This window comes from Quercus suber, unplaced genomic scaffold, assembly GCF_002906115.3.
Source record: "Quercus suber isolate HL8 unplaced genomic scaffold, Cork oak 2.0 scaffold_163, whole genome shotgun sequence".
NCBI lineage: Eukaryota > Viridiplantae > Streptophyta > Magnoliopsida > Fagales > Fagaceae > Quercus > Quercus suber.
This window is the reverse complement of record NW_027069624.1, coordinates 986,427-1,009,468: the sequence shown is the minus strand read 5'-3', so window position 1 is coordinate 1,009,468 and position 23,042 is coordinate 986,427. Positions and strand designations below refer to the sequence as shown.

The following is a 23,042-nucleotide window of genomic DNA, read 5'->3' as shown; positions in this document are numbered from 1 at the left end:
AATTGTAAAAATTTTCAAATACAAATCACAAAAACTAGTGGCTTAATCACCGTAGTTGCCAGTGTCAGAAGTCTGGTGATCAAAAGCCAATACCAGCAGCTCTAGATGTCGGATTGTCAACACCAACTATTAGACCAACAACCCAACCATTAGATGGGGGAGATCCTCTGTGTATTTTTATAAAATGTTTTACCAAATTTATAAAGATAATACATTTTACAACATTTTACAAAGAATTTTATAGTTATTTGGATTGGTCAAATTTTAGAATGAAGCCGGTAAAGTGCTATAAATATTTTTTGTAAAACATTTTACAATCAAATAAATAGAACAAAAAATACGAAAACAGTACACTGATTATTCACTTTTAAGTAGATGGATTGTCTAAGTGCTTTGTAACTCAGCTACGGTTTGTAGCACTTTCTAGTGCTTCTAGCGGAAGGAAAACTATTGTGTATTTTCGAAGTATCATAGATGCGTATTTTTTCTTCTCACATGAATGGTGGGTCTCACTAATTAAATTCATAGTGATACTCACCATTCATGTGAGATAAGAAAATACACATTTATAATAATCCGAAAGTACCTAATAATTTTTCCCAGCGGAGACTTTGGCACTTTCTACGGCTTCTTGACTTAGACTTCAGCCCTTTTTACTGCTTCTAACGGAGACTTCAGGATTTAAACCCCTGCATAGCTATAAAATTACTTTTTTTTTAAAAAGAAGTTGGTAAATTTATCACATTAATTAGTACAGTCCACTTTTGAGTCCAATTTGCACGGGAATCCTAAATTACTCGTCTGCTTATTCTCACCCAAAAAAAAAACAAAAAAACTCATCCACTTACTTAAATAATGATTATGATTGGAGTTTTGACCCGTCATTGAAGGTAGAGTGATGTTTGAGTTCAGGGGCCCTCCTTGAAGTAGTCTATATAGACTATTACACTCTCGCTCCATTCGGCATGTCATTGTGAATAGTGACTACAGTGTGTCTAGATTCATTCCTGACGAAGGAGGGCAATATTGTTGGGATGGCATTTTTTTTTGTTTGCTGAGAAAATGCTTACAAATAGATGACAAAGTGATTTGAATTCTGGATGTCATAGACACATTAAAAAATGTTAACAAGTTGAGTTATAATGCTCTTAACTTAGACTTTTAAATCAATTTTTTTATGTTTATCACATGCATTTTTAACTAATTCATATCATATCATATAATATATAATAAAAGTTACAAGTTACGACAAACATGTTGTAATTAAACACTTAAATTACAAAAAAATAAAAAAAACAGTTTCATTTTCTTTTTCCTTTTTCCTAATGCCATGTAGATAATCCTTTTGCTCTTTTATTTTCAATTTATTAGCCAATTTATCTCGTTAATATCTCTCAATCTTTTCATATTCTCCTTTTCTTCATTTTTAAGTTCTAAGAATATACATTTGGTTATTTGGTTCCCCCAAATTATAAATATCTCTCTTTTTTGCTTAGATGTAGTCACATTTGAGGTAACATCGTAAACATTATGTGTTTCTTTCACTTTTTAAGAATTTCTAACTCAACTTGTTAACATTTTTTAATGTGTCTATGACATCCAGAATTCAAATCACTTTGTCATCTATTTGTAAGCATTTTCTCAGCAAACAAAAAAAAATGCCATCCCAACAATATTGCCCTCCTTCGTCAGGAATGAATCTAGACACACTGTAGTCACTATTCACAATGACATGCCGAATGGAGCGAGAGTGTAATAGTCTATATAGACTACTTCAAGGAGGGCCCCTGAACTCAAACATCACTCTACCTTCAATGACGGGTCAAAACTCCAATCATAATCATTATTTAAGTAAGTGGATGAGTTTTTTTGTTTTTTTTTTGGGTGAGAATAAGCAGACGAGTAATTTAGGATTCCCGTGCAAATTGGACTCAAAAGTGGACTGTACTAATTAATGTGATAAATTTACCAACTTCTTTTTAAAAAAAAAGTAATTTTATAGCTATGCAGGGGTTTAAATCCTGAAGTCTCCGTTAGAAGCAGTAAAAAGGGCTGAAGTCTAAGTCAAGAAGCCGTAGAAAGTGCCAAAGTCTCCGCTGGGAAAAATTATTAGGTACTTTCGGATTATTATAAATGTGTATTTTCTTATCTCACATGAATGGTGAGTATCACTATGAATTTAATTAGTGAGACCCACCATTCATGTGAGAAGAAAAAATACGCATCTATGATACTTCGAAAATACACAATAGTTTTCCTTCCGCTAGAAGCACTAGAAAGTGCTACAAACCGTAGCTGAGTTACAAAGCACTTAGACAATCCATCTACTTAAAAGTGAATAATCAGTGTACTGTTTTCGTATTTTTTGTTCTATTTATTTGATTGTAAAATGTTTTACAAAAAATATTTATAGCACTTTACCGGCTTCATTCTAAAATTTGACCAATCCAAATAACTATAAAATTCTTTGTAAAATGTTGTAAAATGTATTATCTTTATAAATTTGGTAAAACATTTTATAAAAATACACAGAGGATCTCCCCCATCTAATGGTTGGGTTGTTGGTCTAATAGTTGGTGTTGACAATCCGACATCTAGAGCTGCTGGTATTGGCTTTTGATCACCAGACTTCTGACACTGGCAACTACGGTGATTAAGCCACTAGTTTTTGTGATTTGTATTTGAAAATTTTTACAATTCACACTAAATATTTGAAAAATTTTATTGAAAATGTTTTAGAAAGTGAAACAAACAGAGCTTTGAGGTGAATAATTTTATATTGCTACATTCCAACCTCCAACCCCTAATTTTTGTAATCATTTTTTTTTTAATGCACCTTCCATTAGCATTAAATAAAAACTGGGCCATGCTACTTGCTAGCAAGTGTTCTAAAGGGACATGTTAAGAATAATAAAGATTTAATTATGAATTGTAATATATAAGACTGTCACGAGACAATCTCATCAGACATTTCTCTTACATGTGGGATTCACATGCATGGAAACCATAAATATTTAAAGAACGATATTTTTATAAGACCGTCTCATAAGATAATTTTTCATTTTTTTAAGAGAATTTTAACATATAGCGTTCACTTCTGATAATAGTTTTTTATCATTAGACAAAAACACCAATCGATTTTTAGAGTAAGCAGAGATTGAACCATAAATCTCTTATTCAACTATTAAATACTTTATTAGTTGAGCTAACTAGAACTCACAATTTTTCCATTAAAGAGGACTGAGTGATTTCTTGCTAATGCTAGCTATGGTCTAGAATAAGGATTTCTAATGTAAATACTTTTTAAGGTCATATATTTTAGATCTTATTTTATGTGGCAATTATTTGGGTATCAAAAGATTCTTCTTTTTTGAGAGCATATGAGCATATCCAATATCTTCTAAAAAAAAAAAAAAAAGAGAGAGAGAGAGAGAAAGGAAGAAGAACATGGATAGAACTAGAATTTTATGAATGAGGGCCAAAATAATTATAGGAAAAAATATAAAATTGAAGAGTTTGGGAGGGGGGGCTATATAACCATATTTCTTTTGAAAATTTAGGTAAATTTAGAGGTAAAAATCTAATATTTAAGAAGTTTGGGGGACCAATCATATATTTTTTGAAAAATTTAGGAAGCTTTAGGGGTAATTTTATAAAATTAGAAAAGTTTGGAGGGGCCACCCTTCTAAGGGGTCCTCCCCTGAAGAAGAAGAAGAAGCCAAATTGGAAAAAATAACAAAATAAAAATGAATTCTTAAAAAGTGAAAGAAACACATAATGTTTACGATGTTACCTCAAATGTGACCACATCTAAGCAAAAAAAGAGAGATATTTATAATTTGGGGGAACCAAATAACCAAATGTATATTCTTAGAACTTAAAAATGAAGAAAAGGAGAATATGAGAAGATTGAGAGATATTAACGAGATAAATTGGCTAATAAATTGAAAATAAAAGAGCAAAAGGATTATCTACATGGCATTAGGAAAAAGGAAAAAGAAAATGAAACTGTTTTTTTTTTTTTTTTTTGGTAATTTAAGTGTTTAATTACAACATGTTTGTCGTAACTTGTAACTTTTATTATATATTATATGATATGATATGAATTAGTTAAAAATGCATGTGATAAACATAAAAAATTGATTTAAAAGTCTAAGTTAAGAGCATTGTAACTCAACTTGTTAACATTTTTTAATGTGTCTATGACATCCAGAATTCAAATCACTTTGTCATCTATTTGTAAGCATTTTCTCAGCAAACAAAAAAAAATGCCATCCCAACAATATTGCCCTCCTTCGTCAGGAATGAATCTAGACACACTGTAGTCACTATTCACAATGACATGCCGAATGGAGCGAGACTGTAATAGTCTATATAGACTACTTCAAGGAGCGCCCCTGAACTCAAACATCACTCTACCTTGAATGATGGGTCAAAACTCCAATCATAATCATTATTTAAGTAAGCGGATGAGTTTTTTTGTTTTTTTTTTTTTGGGTAAGAATAAGCAGACGAGTAATTTAGGATTCCCGTGCAAATTGGACTCAAAAGTGGACTGTACTAATTAATGTGATAAATTTACCAACTTCTTTTTTTTTTAAAAGTAATTTTATAGCTATGCAGGGGTTTAAATCCTGAAGTCTCCGTTAGAAGCAGTAAAAAAGGCTGAAGTCTATGTCAAGAAGCCGTAGAAAGTGCCAAAGTCTCTGCTGGGAAAATTTTTTAGCTACTTCCGGATTATTATAAATGCGTATTCTCTTATCTCACATGAATGGTAAGTCTCACCATGAATTTAATTAGTGAGACCTACCATTCATGTAAGAAGAAGAAATACGCATCTATGGTACTTCGAAAGTACACAAAAGTTTTCCTTCCGCTAGAAGCACTAGAAGGTGCTACAAACCGTAGCTGAGTTACAAGGCACTTAGACAATCCATCTACTTAAAAGTGAATAATCAGTGTACTATTTTCGTATTTTTTGTTCTATTTATTTGATTGTAAAATGTTTTACAAAAAATATTTATAGCACTTTACCGGCTTCATTCTAAAATTTGACCAATCCAAATAACTATAAAATCCTTTGTAAAATGTTGTAAAATGTATTATCTTTATAGATTTGGTAAAACATTTTATAAAAATACACAGTGGCTCTCCCCCATCTAATGGATGGGTTGTTGGTCTAATAGTTGGTGTTGACAATCCGACATCTAGAGCTGCTGGTATTGGCTTTTGATCACCAGACTTCTGACACTGATAACTACGGTGATTAAGCCACTAGTTTTTGTGATTTGTATTTGAAAATTTTTACAATTCACACTAAATATTTGAAAAATTTTATTGAAAATGTTTTAGAAAGTGAAACAAACAGAGCTTTGAGGTGAATAATTTTATATTGCTACATTCCAACCCCCAACCCCTAATTTTTGTAATCATTTTTTTTAATGCACCTTCCATTAGCATTAAATAAAAACTGGGCCATGCTACTTGCTAGCAAGTGTTCTAAAGGGACATGTTAAGAATAATAAAGATTTAATTATGAATTGTAATATATAAGACCGTCACGAGACAATCTCATTAGACATTTCTCTTACATGTGGGATTCACATGCATGGAAACCATAAATATTTAAAGAACGATATTTTTATAAGACCGTCTCATAAGATAATTTTTCAATTTTTTAAGAGAATTTTAACATATAACGTCCACTTCTGATAATAACTTTTTATCATCAAACAAAACACTAATCGATTTTTAGAGTAAGCAGAGATTGAACCATAAATCTCTTATTCAACTATTAGATACTTTATTAGTTGAGCTAACTAGAACCCACAATTTTTCCATTAAAGAGGACTGAGTGATTTCTTGCTAATGCTAGCTATGGTCTAGAATAAGGATTTCTAATGTAAATACTTTTTAAGGTCATATATTTTAGATCTTATTTTATGTGGCAATTATTTGGGTATCAAAAGATTCTTCTTTTTTGAGAGCATATGAGCATATCCAATATCTTCAAATGTTAAAAGTAGATAGAGAGAGAGAGGAGTTATCTTATCAATTTTTCACAAGTTGATGTTTTCTAGTTGAACACAAGAATAGAAAATGTTATCCTTCATTATAATTTATAAACCTTTCTTTTTTTGATACTATATATATGTTTTTTTTTAATACTATATATATATTTGATCCTTTCGCCAGAAGCATTTAAAAAAAAAAAAAAAAATCACTATTTTACTCATCTATTGTGTTCAGTGGTTGTACACTGTTGATCCCATTCAAATAACTCTTCCACTATATTAGGGAAAGACCTATTCTTTAGAGTAAATGGGGCCATCCCCAACCAGCACCTATACGCAAAAAGTTTAAAATTTAGGTCAAAATTATTCCTGTTCTGTTCCCTCTCAAAAAATGAAAATTAACCCAAAGAACCAAAAAATATTTAAATTAGTTAATTGACACATTTGTATTTGCCTCCCAAAACAAAATTGATATTTTACTTCTAACCAATCCCTAAAAGTTAAAAAAAAAAAAAATCATAAACCTTAATACTTTCAAAAATAATAATATCTCTATCCATAAATGCTGCAATATATTAGCACTCACTAAGTGTATATTTGGTTCCAATTTGAGAGCCCAAAAAGCATGTTTTCAAGCCCAAAACCCAAAATGTGTGTTTGGTAAATTATTGTCATCACCAGTTATCAAAAGTGGCATTTTCAAATACGAAGGACTATCTGCATTTTCATATTGGATCAGCTGCAATGCAAAAACACAAATAGGATTTGTAATGTTACCGTTGGTCATTTTAAATATTATACCTAAACTACCCTTGTTTTGTTTTGAAATTCCAATTTTACCCATATCTCTATAAATAAATAAATTAAAAATACCATCATGGAGCTAGAGAAGAATTTCTCTATGCTCCCTCCTCATCAATTGCAAGAAGCCCGAGACCCACGGTAAGGTTCAATGAAACGAAAATCCCACCGTGCCGGTAGTAGTGGTTCTTCTTTCTTTTCCTTTCCTCCAAATTCAACCAAACAGACTGCAAAATTCAAAATCAAATGTGCAATTTTCAATTCCAACATAAACCCATAAACCCACTGCTGTTGGGGGCTTCTTCTTCTTCTACTCTGCGGTTCTTCTTCTTCTTCTGCTGCGGTTTCTTCTTCTCTCATTTTTGTGTATATATCTCTTTCTTCTTGTCTTTTGGGTGAAGAACCGTCTTTTGGCTGAAGATGAGTAACTGAAGAAGATAATGTATTTGTGTGTGTGTGTGTGTGTTTTTTTTTTTTTTTTTAAATTATAATATTTTATATTTTAAAAAAAATACAAATAATTATTTATTTCTAGTGCCTATTTGGCGAAGTAATAACTGCAGAGTTTTAGTAATAGAGCTTAACGTAAAACCTCTATATATATATATGAGCCCATGATGCCACCATCTGCTTTAACTCGTAAAATAATGGAAATAATTCTATCACAATATTTGCAAGGATAGCATGTATGATTAGGCATACACAGTAAACCTGTGAAGTGAAATGGAGACTGTAGCAAACATTAAGAGATCCTCCCACAATGAGGCAGGAATTCGGCCATTTATAGAACCTCAGAGGCAAGCTCTCCAGCTTTTCTTAGCCTCTGATAGCTCAAAGGCATCAGCATTGATCTCTTTTGAGATAATACATATGCAATAATGACATGGTCACATGAACCAATTCAAAGCATTCAGCAAATTTATAATCTATATTGAAGCATTCAGTCAAAACTCATCAGAATTAATCCAGTCACACAGATTTTAGAGCCGCCGAGACAACACTTTCAGTGCATTATAGCTTCAGACAGCTCAAAGAGCCAAAGGCACCGATATTGCCATGGACATAGAGAATGCATGGCGTAATGACAACCACATGAACCACATACACACACATTGCTCTCACTACAGCCACACTTTCAGATAAAGCATGCAATTTTCACCCTTTATTCATAAACAAGTTCATTCAAATTCTTACATACTACAGATTGAAGTCTAGCTACTCTCAACACTTTCAGTGCATTACAGCCTCAGACAGCTCAAAGAGCCAAAGACACCGATATTGCCATGGACATCAGAGAATGCATGGTGTAATGACAACTACATGAACCACATACACACACATTGCTCTCACTACAGTCCTACTTTCAGATAAAGCACGCTATTTTCACCCTTTATTCATAAACAAGTTCATTCAAATTCTTACATACTACAGATTGAAGTCCAGGTTCTCTCAAGTCTCAACCACATGAGAAAACTAGCATTTTACTGGGTCCACACTGCTACTCATAATATTATAGAACCAAGACATATCACAGAAGTATCTAATTTGACGATTTCACTTCACATACTTAGCAAACCATTCTAACAAGTTCTGATGGGCCTCCTCAGCAGACTTCACAGCTGCCACATCTTCAACACTGTACCTGACTGTCCACCCATGTGCAACTTTCGGAAATATCTTAACAAAGCAATCCACCTGAAAAGAATCAAAACATTATTTTATTATTATGAAATGCAATATTTGGAAAAAGTTACACCAAGATGGAAGCATTGCATGGGCAAACCATGGCCTGGTTTCGAAGATAGACCTCAGGCATTTCAAAGACAAGATGATGAATCACCATATGAACATTTAGTCATTTGTTCAAAAAGATTGATAACACTTACCCCAACCCCAACCTATCTCTTTACCACCAGAGCCAAAGCCAAAAATGCTATGACGAACATTCATCAAATGCCAAGGCCAAAAAATCCATAATAAATGCAAAATTTGGGAAAAGATGGGGGAAGAAAATTCTACTTATTAAGTCAAAAAACCTACCCGAGGAGTCATCTACTCATTAAAGAAATGTGCAAAAACAAAGCTGAATAAATAACATGACCAAAAAAATATTACTCTCTAAAAGAAACAAATGCTAAAAGCATGAAATTCAGGCTAAAGGGCTCCTGGCTATATTTTAATATGTAAAAAATTAAATACAGCCAATCTGCCATCATTAAAAGAATGATGAAACATCAATATTAGATTTCCTTCTTTCTTATATAAAGAAAAGAAGCTTTCATAATTAGAAAGGAAAAGGCATTAATTATAAGATTTCATTAGAAAATAAGGATTTGGTTTTCCTACCTCAGGTTTAGCAGCTAAGGCCTCTTCAAACTGTTTCAAGAGCGGAGGTGGAGAAAGATGGTCATTTTCAGCTCCTAGTACTGCAATAGGAACCTTAACCCCTGAAATTAATTCCAAATATTGATCAGTAAACAATGAGACAATCCATTATTTTTTTCTCTTGCACTTGTACCAAAACAGAAGAAATTTAAAGTAGAAAAAGTCAAAAACAACATTGTTAAAGAAATGATTTCTGACAACCAGAATGTATTTTTAAAACAGAAAAGGCATTAAATAAGATTAAATCATTGCAAATCAGTATGCCAGTAGCAAAAGAAAAAAAATCCATTGACCCCAAGAGAAAGGGAGAAAAAGCAACTTATAGAGTCAGATACTTGTAATTTCCGCCAACATTTAAATTGATAAGAGTATTGATGAGAGCTAGAAATTTTTTCCTGAATGTGCTAAAGACATTTTTAATTTCTGAAATTGCAAACTAATAATCTAATAAAACTAATATCAAGCTTTAGCACATTTCAAGCACTAGAATCCATACCCTTGATATCATCTAGAGTGACAAATGAAGGATGACATAGCACAGCAGCTTGGATAAACTCAACTTTTGCAAGTTCAACCACAACCTTGGCTGAGAAGAGCACAAAAGTTCAAGTATCAGCATTTTTTTCAATCAATAAAATGCTATCTGACTTAAAATGTTAGAAATTTAGAATACTTAATCAAACTTGTTTTCAGCAGAAAAAATAAAGAAACTTAGTCAGGGGAGGGAGGTATAGTGAAACTATGAAGACACACAAAACCAATTCTTCCCTAACAAGCAATAACTTCTGCGCTAGGGTGCTAGTTTGGGAATGAAGAATTAATGATAAAAACTCACCACCCCAGCAAAAGCCAGCAGCCCCAACTGCAGAAACACCTTTACTTTTTACAGCTTCAATTACTGGCTTTGCCTCCTCAAATCCCTTATCCTTTAGAAAGAATTATAGAGCTTCAGACACTATTAGTGCATGCTAAAAATCACATAGTAATTAGCTGAAATCTGCAATATCAGGGTCATCAATTTCAATCAAGGCCACAAAAAGTTTACACAGCTAGGTAGTTTAATAATTTATGAAGTAAGAACAATCTGTTACTTTCAGTAATAACGATAAAGAAGTTATGCAGCTAAATCCACACACATATTCAGACAGCCTAATACATTGTAAAATACCAAACTCACAATCTCAAATGAAAAATGCAGCAATATTTTCAAGTTTCACAAAAGGGTCCACCATGAGAAAATCAAAATTATAAACAACTTCCATGCAAGTATTAAAAGATAGAACCAACCGTTCCATGATCCTTCAACCAAACTTGTATAGGCCTATTAGCATCATCAGGCACAAAGGGATCTCCATTAAAGAAGTCAGGAACTACCACTAAAAATCCAGCAGCTGCAACCTTGTCTGCAAGCTTCCTTTAAAAAAAAAAAAAAAAAACAGATAAAATTGGTTTTCAGAATGTTACAGATCTGCGTGTCTAAAATGTGTAGAGTACAACTCCAACTTTTAACAGAAAAATCTTTATTGCTGCACTTCTTATTCAAAATAACATGGCATAGCTTCAACTAGAGAATTACAATCATCTATGTACTCCACTTCCAAATTGGAGAAAAATGAAAGTATTTTAAAGTGCCTAATATTTGACCGAATTAAGTCAGCTAAGTTTCACACTGATGGCTCAGAATTTTAAAGAAATATATGTGTCACCTAACCTAAAAAGTCATAATGTAAAAGGAGTTCACCAACACATAAACACTGTTATAACAACCTAATCTGACAGACTATGCAAAACCCATAAACTAAACAAAGAAAAGAGAGATGAAAGTTAGCCATACCTCAGGTTTGGAGCCTCATATCCTGCAGGAAAACTCAAACATGTTAAGATGGAATCATGGAACATGATACTGCTAATGAATTAACATAGCCTATTACATATTTTATAGCAGGTACATATGCATCCTCAGCATCTATATCAATTGTTCAACAAATCCATTCCCACTGCTTCCTTAATACTCATTTTTTATATCCCAACCAAGAGCAACACAGACAAACATATAAATGGCATAAAAGAAGGCAAGAATATATTTTCCATAAATGGCTAGAACAAACACCTATCATCAAGAACAGAATACGCTAAAGATTACCAAAAATAAAATTTAAAGCTTTTCAACTAAACATATAAATTCAAAGGACAACTGAAGGCGCTAATCAATTTTCCTCAAGATTCATAAATAAAGCTAATATACATATATATATGTATATATATATATATATAAGTGAAAAAAAAGGAAAAATTCAGCAAAAACCTATATTAATCCTCAATCACAATTCGATTGCACTTAAATTTGTTGCATTTTGAAACCTCAGGGTCTCATTTGTTATTTGTTACAATCCTAAATTATAGAGTTCAAAATGTAATTTTTTTCCAAAAACTTAAACACCATTTCCTCCACCAATCACCTAAAATGAATGTAACAGCCCCCCAACGGTATCCTCACAACCCAAAATCCAACACCCAGATCACAGTTTGAAGTGAAAATTAGAGCACACCACAAAAGCAAGCAAAAAAAGTGAATTGTCAAAGAAAACTGTAGGTACCATAAACGTCAGAGATGAGAAGGATGGCGAGCTTGGAGTTGGGAGAGCCAGAGACATAGGTGTTGAGTCCACCAAGCTGTTCAACATGGCCAGCTCCAGCATTTGGGTTCAAGGTTGGTGGGTTTGAGCAACACTGAGGACCAGACATTCTTATTCTCTTTTTTTCTCTCTTTCTATGATCAGCGAACACAAAACAGAACACAAATATCCAGAGCCTTTGGAGTTTGGGATTTTATAGAATGTTTGATAAAAAGGAACCTTCTAGTTTCTCTAAAAAAAAAAAAAAAAAAACCTTCTAGATTCCCCGTCACTACAAATTATGCAGTACTCGAATAATGCACAGAATATGCCTTCTTTTGTCACACAATAAAATTTGACCATATTTTTTTACATTTATTGAGTTGGCATGATATTTCTAGTTCCCCTTGACCTATCATTGACATTATTTTTTTTACTTACCACTAATAATATTTTTTATATACTATTAATAATTTGCCACTTTAGCTTAGTGTTAATTTTTTTTTTGTCAAAATTTGTATCTCTAGACTTTCTATAGATTTAATTAATAATAAATTTAAGTAAATACTCAATTTCGTAATCTAATGAAATGGTCAATGTAAATGGTTGATACTCTACCCACCACCACCACTACCACAAGTTTCCACACTGAGTTTTGCTATTTTATGAGCGAGTTATGTTATAAGTTGTGCTATTTTATGTAGTACTAACATTACTCTAGCACATTGCAAAGTTTAGTATTGGTTTTTAATCAACGGGTATCATTATTAATCCAAAAGAATGGAATAGCACCGTATCTTTGTACCTGGAGACTCAATTTTATGGGAAACTAAATAGTTTAGTTAGTAGTTACAAAAAGAAGGATTTGAACCCTAGTGAATAGTTACTTAATTTTATGGAAGACTAACAATTAGTTAGTTACTAAGGTGGATTTGAACATTGATGTCTTCCTTAGCTTTCAAAATATTATTATTTTATAAAATGTCATATATATATATATATATTACTCAACAAAAATGGCCTCATAATAAGTAGTAGTAAATGTTGGAGACCTCATACTCTTAATAGCTTATTATAAAAACCAACTGTTATAGGATAAAGTTGGTATTTAACAAAAATGGCCCTATTTACTAGTATTTATGAATAATAAATAGTAGTAAATATTGGACACCTCAGACTCATTTTATAGCTCAAAACCGTTATAGGATATAAAAGTTGATTAAGGTGAAATTTTACAATTTGTCCTTTGCTTTTTTATAGTGTACTATAACAACTTTTTCCCCCTTAATGAAAGAAGAGTGCTAGAGCCAGTAAAATGTACAGACTTTTTCATCCATCTCATAAGGATTCAACTCATCTGGACTCCACCACAATACAAAAACAATAGGGTGAGAAAATTTCAGGATATATTTTTGGTGCCCCTAGCAATTTCCTTAATGAAAAATGAGACTTATTTATTATACTTTTGGTTCAAAAAGAACACTTGGGGCATGTGATAACTTTTATCATCTTTGCTTAAACCTAGGCCTCGTCAAGTGAAAGTGGTTATTTCAATTGGCTTTTATTAACTGTTTAATATTGATCATGTCTATCTTGTGTTTTATCCAATGCATTGGACAAAAATGCCTCCCTTTTCAATATATTCTATTTTTGTTTCAAAAACATTTTCTTGAAATTAGTATCTTTGAAATTTGCTATTTACAAAACTTTTTTTTTGAAATATTATAAAGTTATATTTTGTGAAAGGTAAGTTGTAATCAATAATTTGGACATATGATCGATACATTGGATTATTAAAGAAATTCAACCCTTAAAAATACTTAGGTAGAGAAATTTGAACAAGGGAGAGGTTCCAACTATTTTCAAGAGGAAATTACTGGAAGAGTTCAACCCTCAAAAATACATAGGTAGAGAAATTTGGACATGGAAGGGACTATTTTTCAAAAAGAAATTATGAGCTTCAAGTCTCAATTGTTATTAACATTTTTAATTTTATCAATCTCAAAAAATCATTGGCTTTCATAAATTGATTTGTATTATTCTCTTATAAACATAAGTGCTAAGTTCTAACAATACTACTAGTGAAAACTCTATATGGGAAAATGATCTAGGTATTGTAACTTAGGTTCTCTAATTAAATTCAAATATGTGGATTATATTGACCAATGAAAAATGCAACATTTTATCTTTTTCAAGGACAATTAAATTTAATACAAGAAATTTAAAAAGAAAAGAAATGGCAAGAGATTCAACAAAGTGATGGAAGGGAAGCCAAGGTGGTCTTGGATGATGAAATGACTTTTCTTCTTCTTCTTCTTCATCATTTTTTTTTCTCTTTCTTTGGAACGCAATCCAGATCACTTTGAGCATGCTTTTCCTTGGAGCTTGAATCCTGGGATTGTAGGACTCTCGAGTTATTCCCTGTGGGTTGAGGGGTAGTACATTTTATATCTAATGACCATTGTAGGACGCATGGAAAATCTTGCTATTTGTACAAATGACTAGTACAACAGGTTTCACTTGACATATAGTTAGCAATCACGACCTTTAGCATGTGTAACTAAACGACTTGTACCACTCAAGGATTCCACCTCCAAACCAAAACAAGCAAAATCACATCTCTATGTAAATCCCCAGACAAACAATACTACCACCCAAAACTGATTTGTATGATGAAGCCTTTAGCATTTCTTAGAATCTTTCCTACCATATAAACCTCTGGATCCCAGGCTCATGGTCCCAATGGAATGGCCGGAACAAAAAAATCATCATTGTGAAGACATTGAAGGCTAGATATAGAAGTCCCATGAGAAGCCAGCTTTGATAATCATTAATGTGGGAGTGAAGTACTATGAAATAGAATGGAATCGTGTAGTATCTGAACTCAATCAATGGAGCAGGTACCAGAACTGCAGCAGTAGCCAAGAAAAAAGCTAACACCCATATCTTCCTCTGAACTCTCCCTGCCAATGAAAGATATAAGCACCCTTAGTGATGCAGAAAGAAACTACGAATGGAAGGATGCAAAGATTCAATAACCATATCTTCATTTGCTCCGTTTTCAGTAAATGTTGGAAAGAAAGTATTTGTGACAAATATTGATAGGAGCTTGTACTAACCCAATGTACTGAAGATGGAAAACCATGAATAAACATAAAGCGGGACTAGAAGGTATTTCATTGACCAATGAGCATTGATGACCTTCCGCCAGAGATAGAATGGGTAATGCCGATTATCAGCAATAAGATAGGGATGAGCTATGCTGAAACAGTCATTAACCATGTGAGGAAACAGTAACATAAACTAAAAGTACGTCAGTTTTTGCAATCTACTAAAGTAAAAAATACCACTTAAACTTTCCCCCCTTGGATTAGAGAAAATTGTAAGAAAAACTTTTACAGGACAAAAAGGGTCTATAGAAGGTAAGTGAGATTGCAAAAGGCACTCAAAAAATAACCTTTCATATAAGAATGCTTTGGTAAATCCACCACAAGTAGTAACAAAACCCAATTCACACCCATAAATTTACAGATCAAAACCAGGAATAGCATTCTCTTCAATTAAGTTTATGCTAGTATTTCTCTAGAAGCATCAAGTTCAATTAGGTGTAGCAGAAAAGTAAAAAAGATCCCTATAGCAATTTGCTCAGGATACTAACTGATTCTCTGACCTGAAAAAATGTACAGAGTAGAAGCCAGCAATAACAGCTACGAAAACTTGAAAGAAACTGATGGGCCTTCTCTTCCAAAATGACTGGAACAAGTCTACAACTTGACCTTTGCTGCAGTGTAAAGGAGCCACAGCAAGAGCAGAAACCAAACCAAAATACATGATCTGTGCAAAATGTGGAGAAACTGTATGAGCTTCTTTTGCACCTGCCATATCAGGACAAGCAGTGAGAGACAAGCAACAAAGGCCCTTCATATGCCTCAAAGTTAAAAGAAGCAACATGAACAATACCTAGAACTACACTGCCATTCCAACGGATAAAAGCCAAAAAAGCCACAAATACCGTGAGAAAAGGACTAAAGGAAACCAAAAGCTCCCACTTCATATGCCATAATGCTAAAAAGATGACCTTGACCTCATCAAGTAAACCTGCAACACAGTGCCAGTAACTGAATCATAAGGAATAAGGATCAAGAACAAAAAAGTACAGATAGTGAGGGAGAAAGAACCAATTTGGAAAACTACCATATCGGCAGGCTAATCTTCCATTACTTATAGAAAATGGAGAGTAAATCTAGTAAATTAACTTTCATCATAACAAAAAAGTACAGATAGTGAGGGAGAAAGAACCAATTTGGAAAACTACCATATCGGCGGGCTAATCTTCCATTACTTATAGAAAATGGAGAGTAAATCTAGTAAATTAACTTTCATCATAACATAACACGATTACATATATTACAAATAACAAACCTGATGAGTGGTTTGTTGAAACCAAGCTTGCACTAGGCATAGAATGTTTATCAGTACCAGGGGAATTACTGAACTTTCGCAGTCTCAAATTTGACCCTGATGTAACATCATCATTGGAAGTTGTTCGATTAGACTTCCTGATAGCTGTGTCGATATCATTTACTTCGACATTATCTCTTGGACGGACCAGAGTAATATTTATAACCCCAGTGCATGCAACGAAAAGCATCCAAACTATATTTGTCTGTCGAATGACAACAGCCAAGGCACCAAGCTGCATATAACAAAATGAAATTAGTTTACCGCTAGAATGAAGTTATGTATTTCTTTGTTTAAGTATGTAATCTATTGATTTTCAAAAAAAATTAATGGTTAATGAAAAAAGACTTAAGCTAAGTACCTTACCACTGCACTTAACCAGTAATTCTTCTTCAAACATGCAAGATACATAGCAAGCACTGCAGTAAGCGATGCAACATCTGTATAATAGAGAAAAGTGAAGAACCAGTGAAGGGGATATAAAGCTAGGACCACTGCAGAAATTGTTGCTTTTCCTTCGCTAAGAGTTGGTCTCAAGAGGGTAATAATGTCATACACAAGAATACTGCATAATACTGCCAAAACACCATTTACAGATCGAAGAATCGCAGTGGTGCAAACTTCAGAAAATGATGAGGCTGCTTGTACTATAGACATGCCTGGAAACAAAGAAGCAACATGGACAAGTGAAAGGTAGTACCTGCAAAAGTTTTAAATCGCATGTATCAACCCCTTTATCAAAATATTTGTTCTGATTAGGACTAAGCTAACCCAATAACTTACTGAGACCTAAACAGCCCTTGTGTGTTATTCTGGTAAGGCATTTGGAAATATATGGAGCATGGTAAAATCTTCATTTTAAACCCCTCAGCTGAAAATAGGCGGTATCCTATCACATGCACAAAATGATATACCAAAAGAAAATCATTCTTGGAACAGCTTAAAGGTCAACTACTATTTCCAAGCAGCTTACTGTTTCATCAATAAATAGTCACGATGAAAAAAATATTATAATATATAATACCTATAAACCCCACTTCCATACAACCTTTTCTTTGCTTTGTACCCTTAATCCAGAATACAAGTTTGAGAATAGTAGAAGCCACATTCAAGCTAATAACCATAATTTCAAAAGCAAGGTACAAATTTCACATTGTAACACCAATTAATGAGTGGAAGTTAAATATGACCCACTTCAATCTCTCATTTTATTAAATCTTTCATTGTCAAGTTGTCCATTCAAGGTAATCCCCAATTCAGCTATCAACTAGTGGAAGTTCAAATTCCTCAACAAAATTATTAAAATTTATAAAAAAATAAAAAGAAGAAATGCAAAAGGTTTAAGAGGACGTACAGGCCAGGAGGGGTGGTAATCATGGGATCCCAGCTTCTGAAATTGCCAATGCAGTACTGTTGTGCCTGAGGTATGTGGAATATTTCATCCTATGCAATCAACAAAATAAAAATCAGCCAATTTTTCAAAAACATTCCTATTCTTTTGGGTTTAGGGTTTGGGGCTTACCATGTAAGGCTCAGGAACTATGTGATTAACAAGGATAGAGATAGAAATGACCCACAAACTCACAATCACTGCCACAGCTACTTTTCCCATTTCTCTCTCTCTCTGTAGCTGTCTCTTTCACAGGATCTTTGGAGCTATAAGAACTGTGCTGGGCTCATCCTTCCTTTCACTCCCAAGTCCCAGTCCAGCTCTCACTCATGTACGTTCAAATCAAAACTGGGTTCTGAGGTATTGTAAAAGAAAGTCAGGCTTTTTAATTAAGAGGCAAAAGGAGAAGCTAAGCTCTCTGTTTCAGCATGGTTGTATTCAATCTGATCCTTTCATTATTATTATTTTTTCCTTTTTCTTTTAGAATATGCAATAATGAATTTAGTCTGATCCTTTTCATTTTTTCCCCCCTCCCCTTTTTACTCTTTAAGATATGTATTTCAAGTAGATGCACATCAATGCATTCTTAATAGTGTTAGCACAATCTGAGCTATATTTAATACCATAGCTAGTATCTGCAACAAATCATTTTGGAAACTCCAAGTAAAAGTTTTGAATAACTTGAAAAAATTTATTAGAATTAAGAAAATGTAAAGAAGTTTGCAGCGAAATAAAATCATTTTACTTTCATTGGAAAAGAAGGCTGGCTGCATATCAAGTAGAATTTGACAATGTACCATGTCTGCCAAGTTATTTTTAGCCAATTCAACTAGCTATTGCATGTAATGGGATTCAACTAGTGACAATATGTCATCCTTATTTTGAAATTTTTATGGAGCACATCGTGTTAACAGTTAGCAGTATTTGGAAAATGGGGAAGAAACCCAATCCAAATATTTTCCAATTTAACAAGTCAACATTCATAAGCAATATTATCATTTCATTCAAGAAACACCCATACAAAAAGGTCACAAAGAGAGGATAAAAGAACCAATCCAGTGAAGGGGGGAAAAAAACTCATTAAGCGGAAGACAAGATTTTCAACAACAATTCATACCACATAACAAAGAGAAGATAAGATGAGTCAAAGTCAAAAATATAAAATGGGAAGTAACTTAACAATCACATGAAAAGAAATTCAAGAGTACCAGAAAAAAGAAAAAAAAAGAGTAAAGAATGATGAAAAAGGGAAAGAGTTCAAGAATTATATTCTTGCCCATGAACACCATCAAATTAACAACCAAATATACCTGACAATGACATGAAAGAAAAGACTTGAGAGAGACTACTAAAAAGTAATAGCACAAGGAACAATCCCAAATCAGATTGAAACCAAATGGGAATGTAAATTAATTTCTAAAAGCATACACTTGAGCAAAGCACTGCCTACTAACTTAAGAACAACTAAATGAAAGAAAATGTCCTAAATTAGCTACACACACACACAAAACTTCTTACGAATGCAACCCAGATCACCCAAAACAGTTCATTTCCTCTGTTTTCTAAGTGGCAAATCCAAAAACTCCCGAACTAACACACACCCCAAAGAAAAAGACCTTAGTGCCTTAAGCCTTAAAATAAATCTGGAAAAATATGCAGTTTTGCATTTTCCACCATAATAAATATGAAAAAAAATTTGCTCTACACATTTGTTGCACGCATATGACTTAAAACCAACATATAAGCATATGAATCCATGATAAACCCAAATTTCCTCCAAGCATATTGATATATAAATAACACACACTTCATCAACAATGACACAGATTATTCAACCATAGAAACGTAGAAAACTGCATCTTAATAATATAAACCAATCAATTCTAACAGGCCCAACTCAACCAAATGATGTTCATAACAATGCCTATATCTCATCCATAGCCAAAGCTTATGCAGATAAATAAACAGCTAAAACTTAAGTTTTTTTTTTTTTTTTTTGGGTGGGGGGGGGGGGTGTGGGGGGTGAAGAAACAGGCAAAACAACTAATTAGTTACCTCTCCATTTGAAATGGATCCATTTCATGGTTCAGATTAAATATTAAAAATTTAAAGATGCATATAGTGCCACGCCATTTCAAAACTCTCCATTTGAAATGTATCCATTTCATGATTCAGGTTCAGTATTATAAATCTAAAGGTGTATACAATGTGGCACAGCATATAAAATCTTAATTGCGAAATGAACTCTCTTTGTTTCAAGTGAAATGGAGAGGATCACAACATTCAAAATCATTAAACAACCTCATACAACCAAACCTATCACTTGTAAAATAACACACAAGGGTTCCAGTTCCCTCAACTAGTAAAGTCACTTGTCCTCAAATAACACACACACACTCACACACAGTGTTCACCAGAATAACACAGCTTCACCCATCACAAATTTTAAAAACAAATACCCCAAAAGCAAAATCCCTGAATTACCAAACATAGTTTTAGCAATACAATCGAAAATAGCTTAATACATATACAGAAACATCTAATGCAAACCAAAAATGAAATGGGCACCCTAAAAGAATAAACTTGGCTACAATTAACTCATTGAATATCCTTGATTAATTAAGTTTTATATCAAAGAAAACGAAATTTTAAAATTTTTCGAAAATAATAATTTTTCTACACATTACACACCGCATTCCATTCAAAAGTGCGAACATGTGATGGTAATGGCAAGTGGGGAATGAGAAATCTGGAGATTTTGGATAGCATTTGATACTAAATAACACAAATTGAGGTTTCATATGCTTCTGTTCGATAGGTTTATTAAACAAACAATAGAATAGATTAACAAAATTTCATACCCTTTTGGCCTTTGAACGATGCGAAGCTAAGCTAAGCGAAGATGGCAGTGAGTGGGTCGAATAGCTATCAAGCGTTTGTGTTACGGACTCTGAGAGCGAGAGAGAGAGAGAGAGAGAGAGAGAGAGAGAGAGAAGCTGTGTAATAAGTTGGGAAAAAATAACATGGTTTTTACTTCCAAGTGGCGAAAATGGGTTAATAAATATCCGACTATATAGTTAGAAGGTAATGTTTATAAACTATATTTTTTATTAGCATTTTGAGTTTAAGAAATTCAATTTTAGTCTATAAATTGAGTCTCAAAAACTTGATTTTTATGGTCTAATCACGTTTGATGTGGCATCTTTTTTCATTTGGCGACCACTTGAAAATCAAGTCTTTAAGACTTGATTTATCAACCAACAAAATTTTAAAAAATTTTAAGTCTCATGCGGCCTCACCTCACCATATCAGATCAAATGAGAGAGAGAGAGAGAGAAAGACAAGATCAAATTAGAGAGAGAGAGAGAGAAAGAGCTCACGCGGCCCCAGGGCTCGCTGCGACCCACGTGGCCTAGGTCACGCCAACCCTAGGGATCGCCACGACCTGGGTCGCGTCGGCCCTGGGGTTCGCCGTGGCCTGGGTCTATTTTTTTTGGCTTCTTTTTTCTTCTTCGGCTTCTTTCCTTCTTCTTCGGGTTTTTTTTTTTTGGCTCTGATTTCTTTTTTGCTAGTGCTGCTGTTTTGTTATATATGGGCTTATAAATCGAGTCTCAGATACTCGATTTTCATGTGGATGCTACGTGGAAAAAGTGCCAACTCAGACCCGATCAAAACATGAAAATCGACCCTCAAAGACTCGATTTATAGACCCTAAATCGACTCTCTTAGACTCGAGATACTAGTAAAAAATATAGTTTGTAAACATTGCCTGCTAACTATATAGTTGGATATTTATGTTTAGTTACCCATTTTTGCCTGTGTGGGTCTTACATTGTGTGTGAGAGTGGTTAGTGTGTGTGTGTGTGTTTTATAAGGAAAAGATAGAGAAGTATGTTCTCCTTTTTTTTATTTATTTTTTATTTTTTAGATTACCATTTTCAACCTATATCTCTCCACGGGCCCACGGTAATGATGATTAACTTTAAATTTTTTATCCGATGATAAAAAAACTTTACCATTAAATTGTTTTAAGAATTGAAGAAACGAGAATTTGGTATTAACTCAAATTTTAAGAGAACTCACATCATGATAATACATACATAATAGGATGAGATTGATGAGATAACTAAATTAACCGTAATTGAGTGCTCAATTAGCATTGCCCATAGTGCAGATTGTTGTAGTTTCTTAAATCTTAATAGCATCTTAACATTTTATTCTCATCGATTACATATTATTTGCCTTTATAATCGACAGAGCATTGTTGACGTAGTTACCATCAATTTGAAAGAATCACCCTTAGGTGTTATTTGCTGATTTGCATGGTCATTGGGGTACCACATGTAGCCGAAATAAATATAAGAACGTGAAGCTCTTTTGATAAGTAACAAAACAAGCTGCAATTAAGAAAATAATAATTTGTCTACACATTACTTACCCCATTCCATTCGAAATTACGAAAATTTGGTAGTAATGGCACATGGATAATGAGAAATTTGGAAATGTTTGAATAGAAAATATATTAAATAATACAAAATTGAGATTTCATAGGCTTCTGATCAATAGGCTTATTAAATAAACACACATTATAATAGAATAGAATCAATATGTTAGTGTATAGATTAAGCTAGATTAGCCCATTGGGCTTAGCCCAGTATATTACTTGTACTGCACTAATGTTACTTGTACTGCACACATACCTAGCCTATATAAGGCTCTCTTTTGTACATTGTTTTATATATATTATTATACAGACTATTCAGTCATTCTCTCTCTCTTTATATTGTTAACATGGTATCAGAGCCTTTCCTCTGATTTTTTGGTTCCTATGGACATCTCCGGCGTTCTTCCGCTGCCCTCGCCTTCATCCAGTAGTCACTGTCAGAAGCGAGTCATCGCCGTCACGCCCACAATCCTAGAACACTCGGATTTCGTCAGTTTATTGATCAAACCACCAAAGTAAAGGCACACATTGACAGATCTGACAGTCCCGAGCAAAACCCAACAAAAATCTGCCAGAAACAACCTTCCACGTGCCTCCACACGCCGCCAGAAGTTTCTGCCTCACGAGCACGAGCCACCACGCGCTGCCACGTGCCACCACGCGCTGTCTCTCCCTTCCACGCGCCTCACGCGCCACACGCGCCCTGCTCCGTTTCACGGACTGCCACGTCAGCCCTAGGTGACGTCACTCCGCCACGTCAGCATCCACGTCAGCGTCAGCCGTTGACCATTTACCAGACCGTTGACTGTTGACTTTGACCAAAGTCAAAATTTTTCAACAGGACCTATCTTGCTCAGTTTTTCGCGTAGATTCCGATTTTGGGCTCCGTTTCTACATTTGAGGTCTCTAAATCTCATTTTTTGGTCATTTTC

At 33.6% G+C, this 23,042-nt stretch overlaps 2 protein-coding genes across 4 annotated transcripts; both read right to left on the bottom strand.

The window, feature by feature from the left end:
• Window positions 1-7,948: 7,948 nt before the first annotated feature.
• On the bottom strand, window positions 7,949-12,027 carry LOC112003755 (endo-1,3;1,4-beta-D-glucanase). Its single transcript, XM_024035964.2, has 7 exons — window positions 11,798-12,027; window positions 11,035-11,056; window positions 10,488-10,614; window positions 10,036-10,126; window positions 9,697-9,786; window positions 9,162-9,262; window positions 7,949-8,510 (listed from the first exon to the last, which is right to left on the bottom strand). Exons 1-7 carry the CDS (start codon window positions 11,943-11,945, stop codon window positions 8,370-8,372), a joined length of 720 nt encoding a protein of 239 aa, XP_023891732.1. The 5' UTR covers window positions 11,946-12,027; the 3' UTR covers window positions 7,949-8,369.
• A 1,896-nt stretch (window positions 12,028-13,923) lies between these two features.
• LOC112003757 (dol-P-Glc:Glc(2)Man(9)GlcNAc(2)-PP-Dol alpha-1,2-glucosyltransferase) lies at window positions 13,924-20,701 on the bottom strand. 3 transcript variants are annotated; one of them, XM_065777748.1, is made up of 10 exons: window positions 20,528-20,701; window positions 17,799-18,021; window positions 17,631-17,719; window positions 16,833-16,976; window positions 16,638-16,716; window positions 16,238-16,511; window positions 15,776-15,913; window positions 15,486-15,690; window positions 14,935-15,077; window positions 13,924-14,778 (listed from the first exon to the last, which is right to left on the bottom strand). In XM_065777748.1, exons 2-10 carry the CDS (start codon window positions 17,886-17,888, stop codon window positions 14,519-14,521), a joined length of 1,422 nt encoding a protein of 473 aa, XP_065633820.1. In that variant the 5' UTR covers window positions 17,889-18,021; window positions 20,528-20,701; the 3' UTR covers window positions 13,924-14,518. The 3 variants fall into 3 exon arrangements, with proteins under 3 accessions (XP_065633820.1, XP_023891734.1, XP_023891736.1); XM_024035966.2 differs by having other exon boundaries at window positions 16,643-16,976; XM_024035968.2 differs by lacking the exons at window positions 17,799-18,021; window positions 20,528-20,701 and having other exon boundaries at window positions 16,643-16,935; window positions 17,631-17,720.
• Window positions 20,702-23,042: the final 2,341 nt, after the last annotated feature.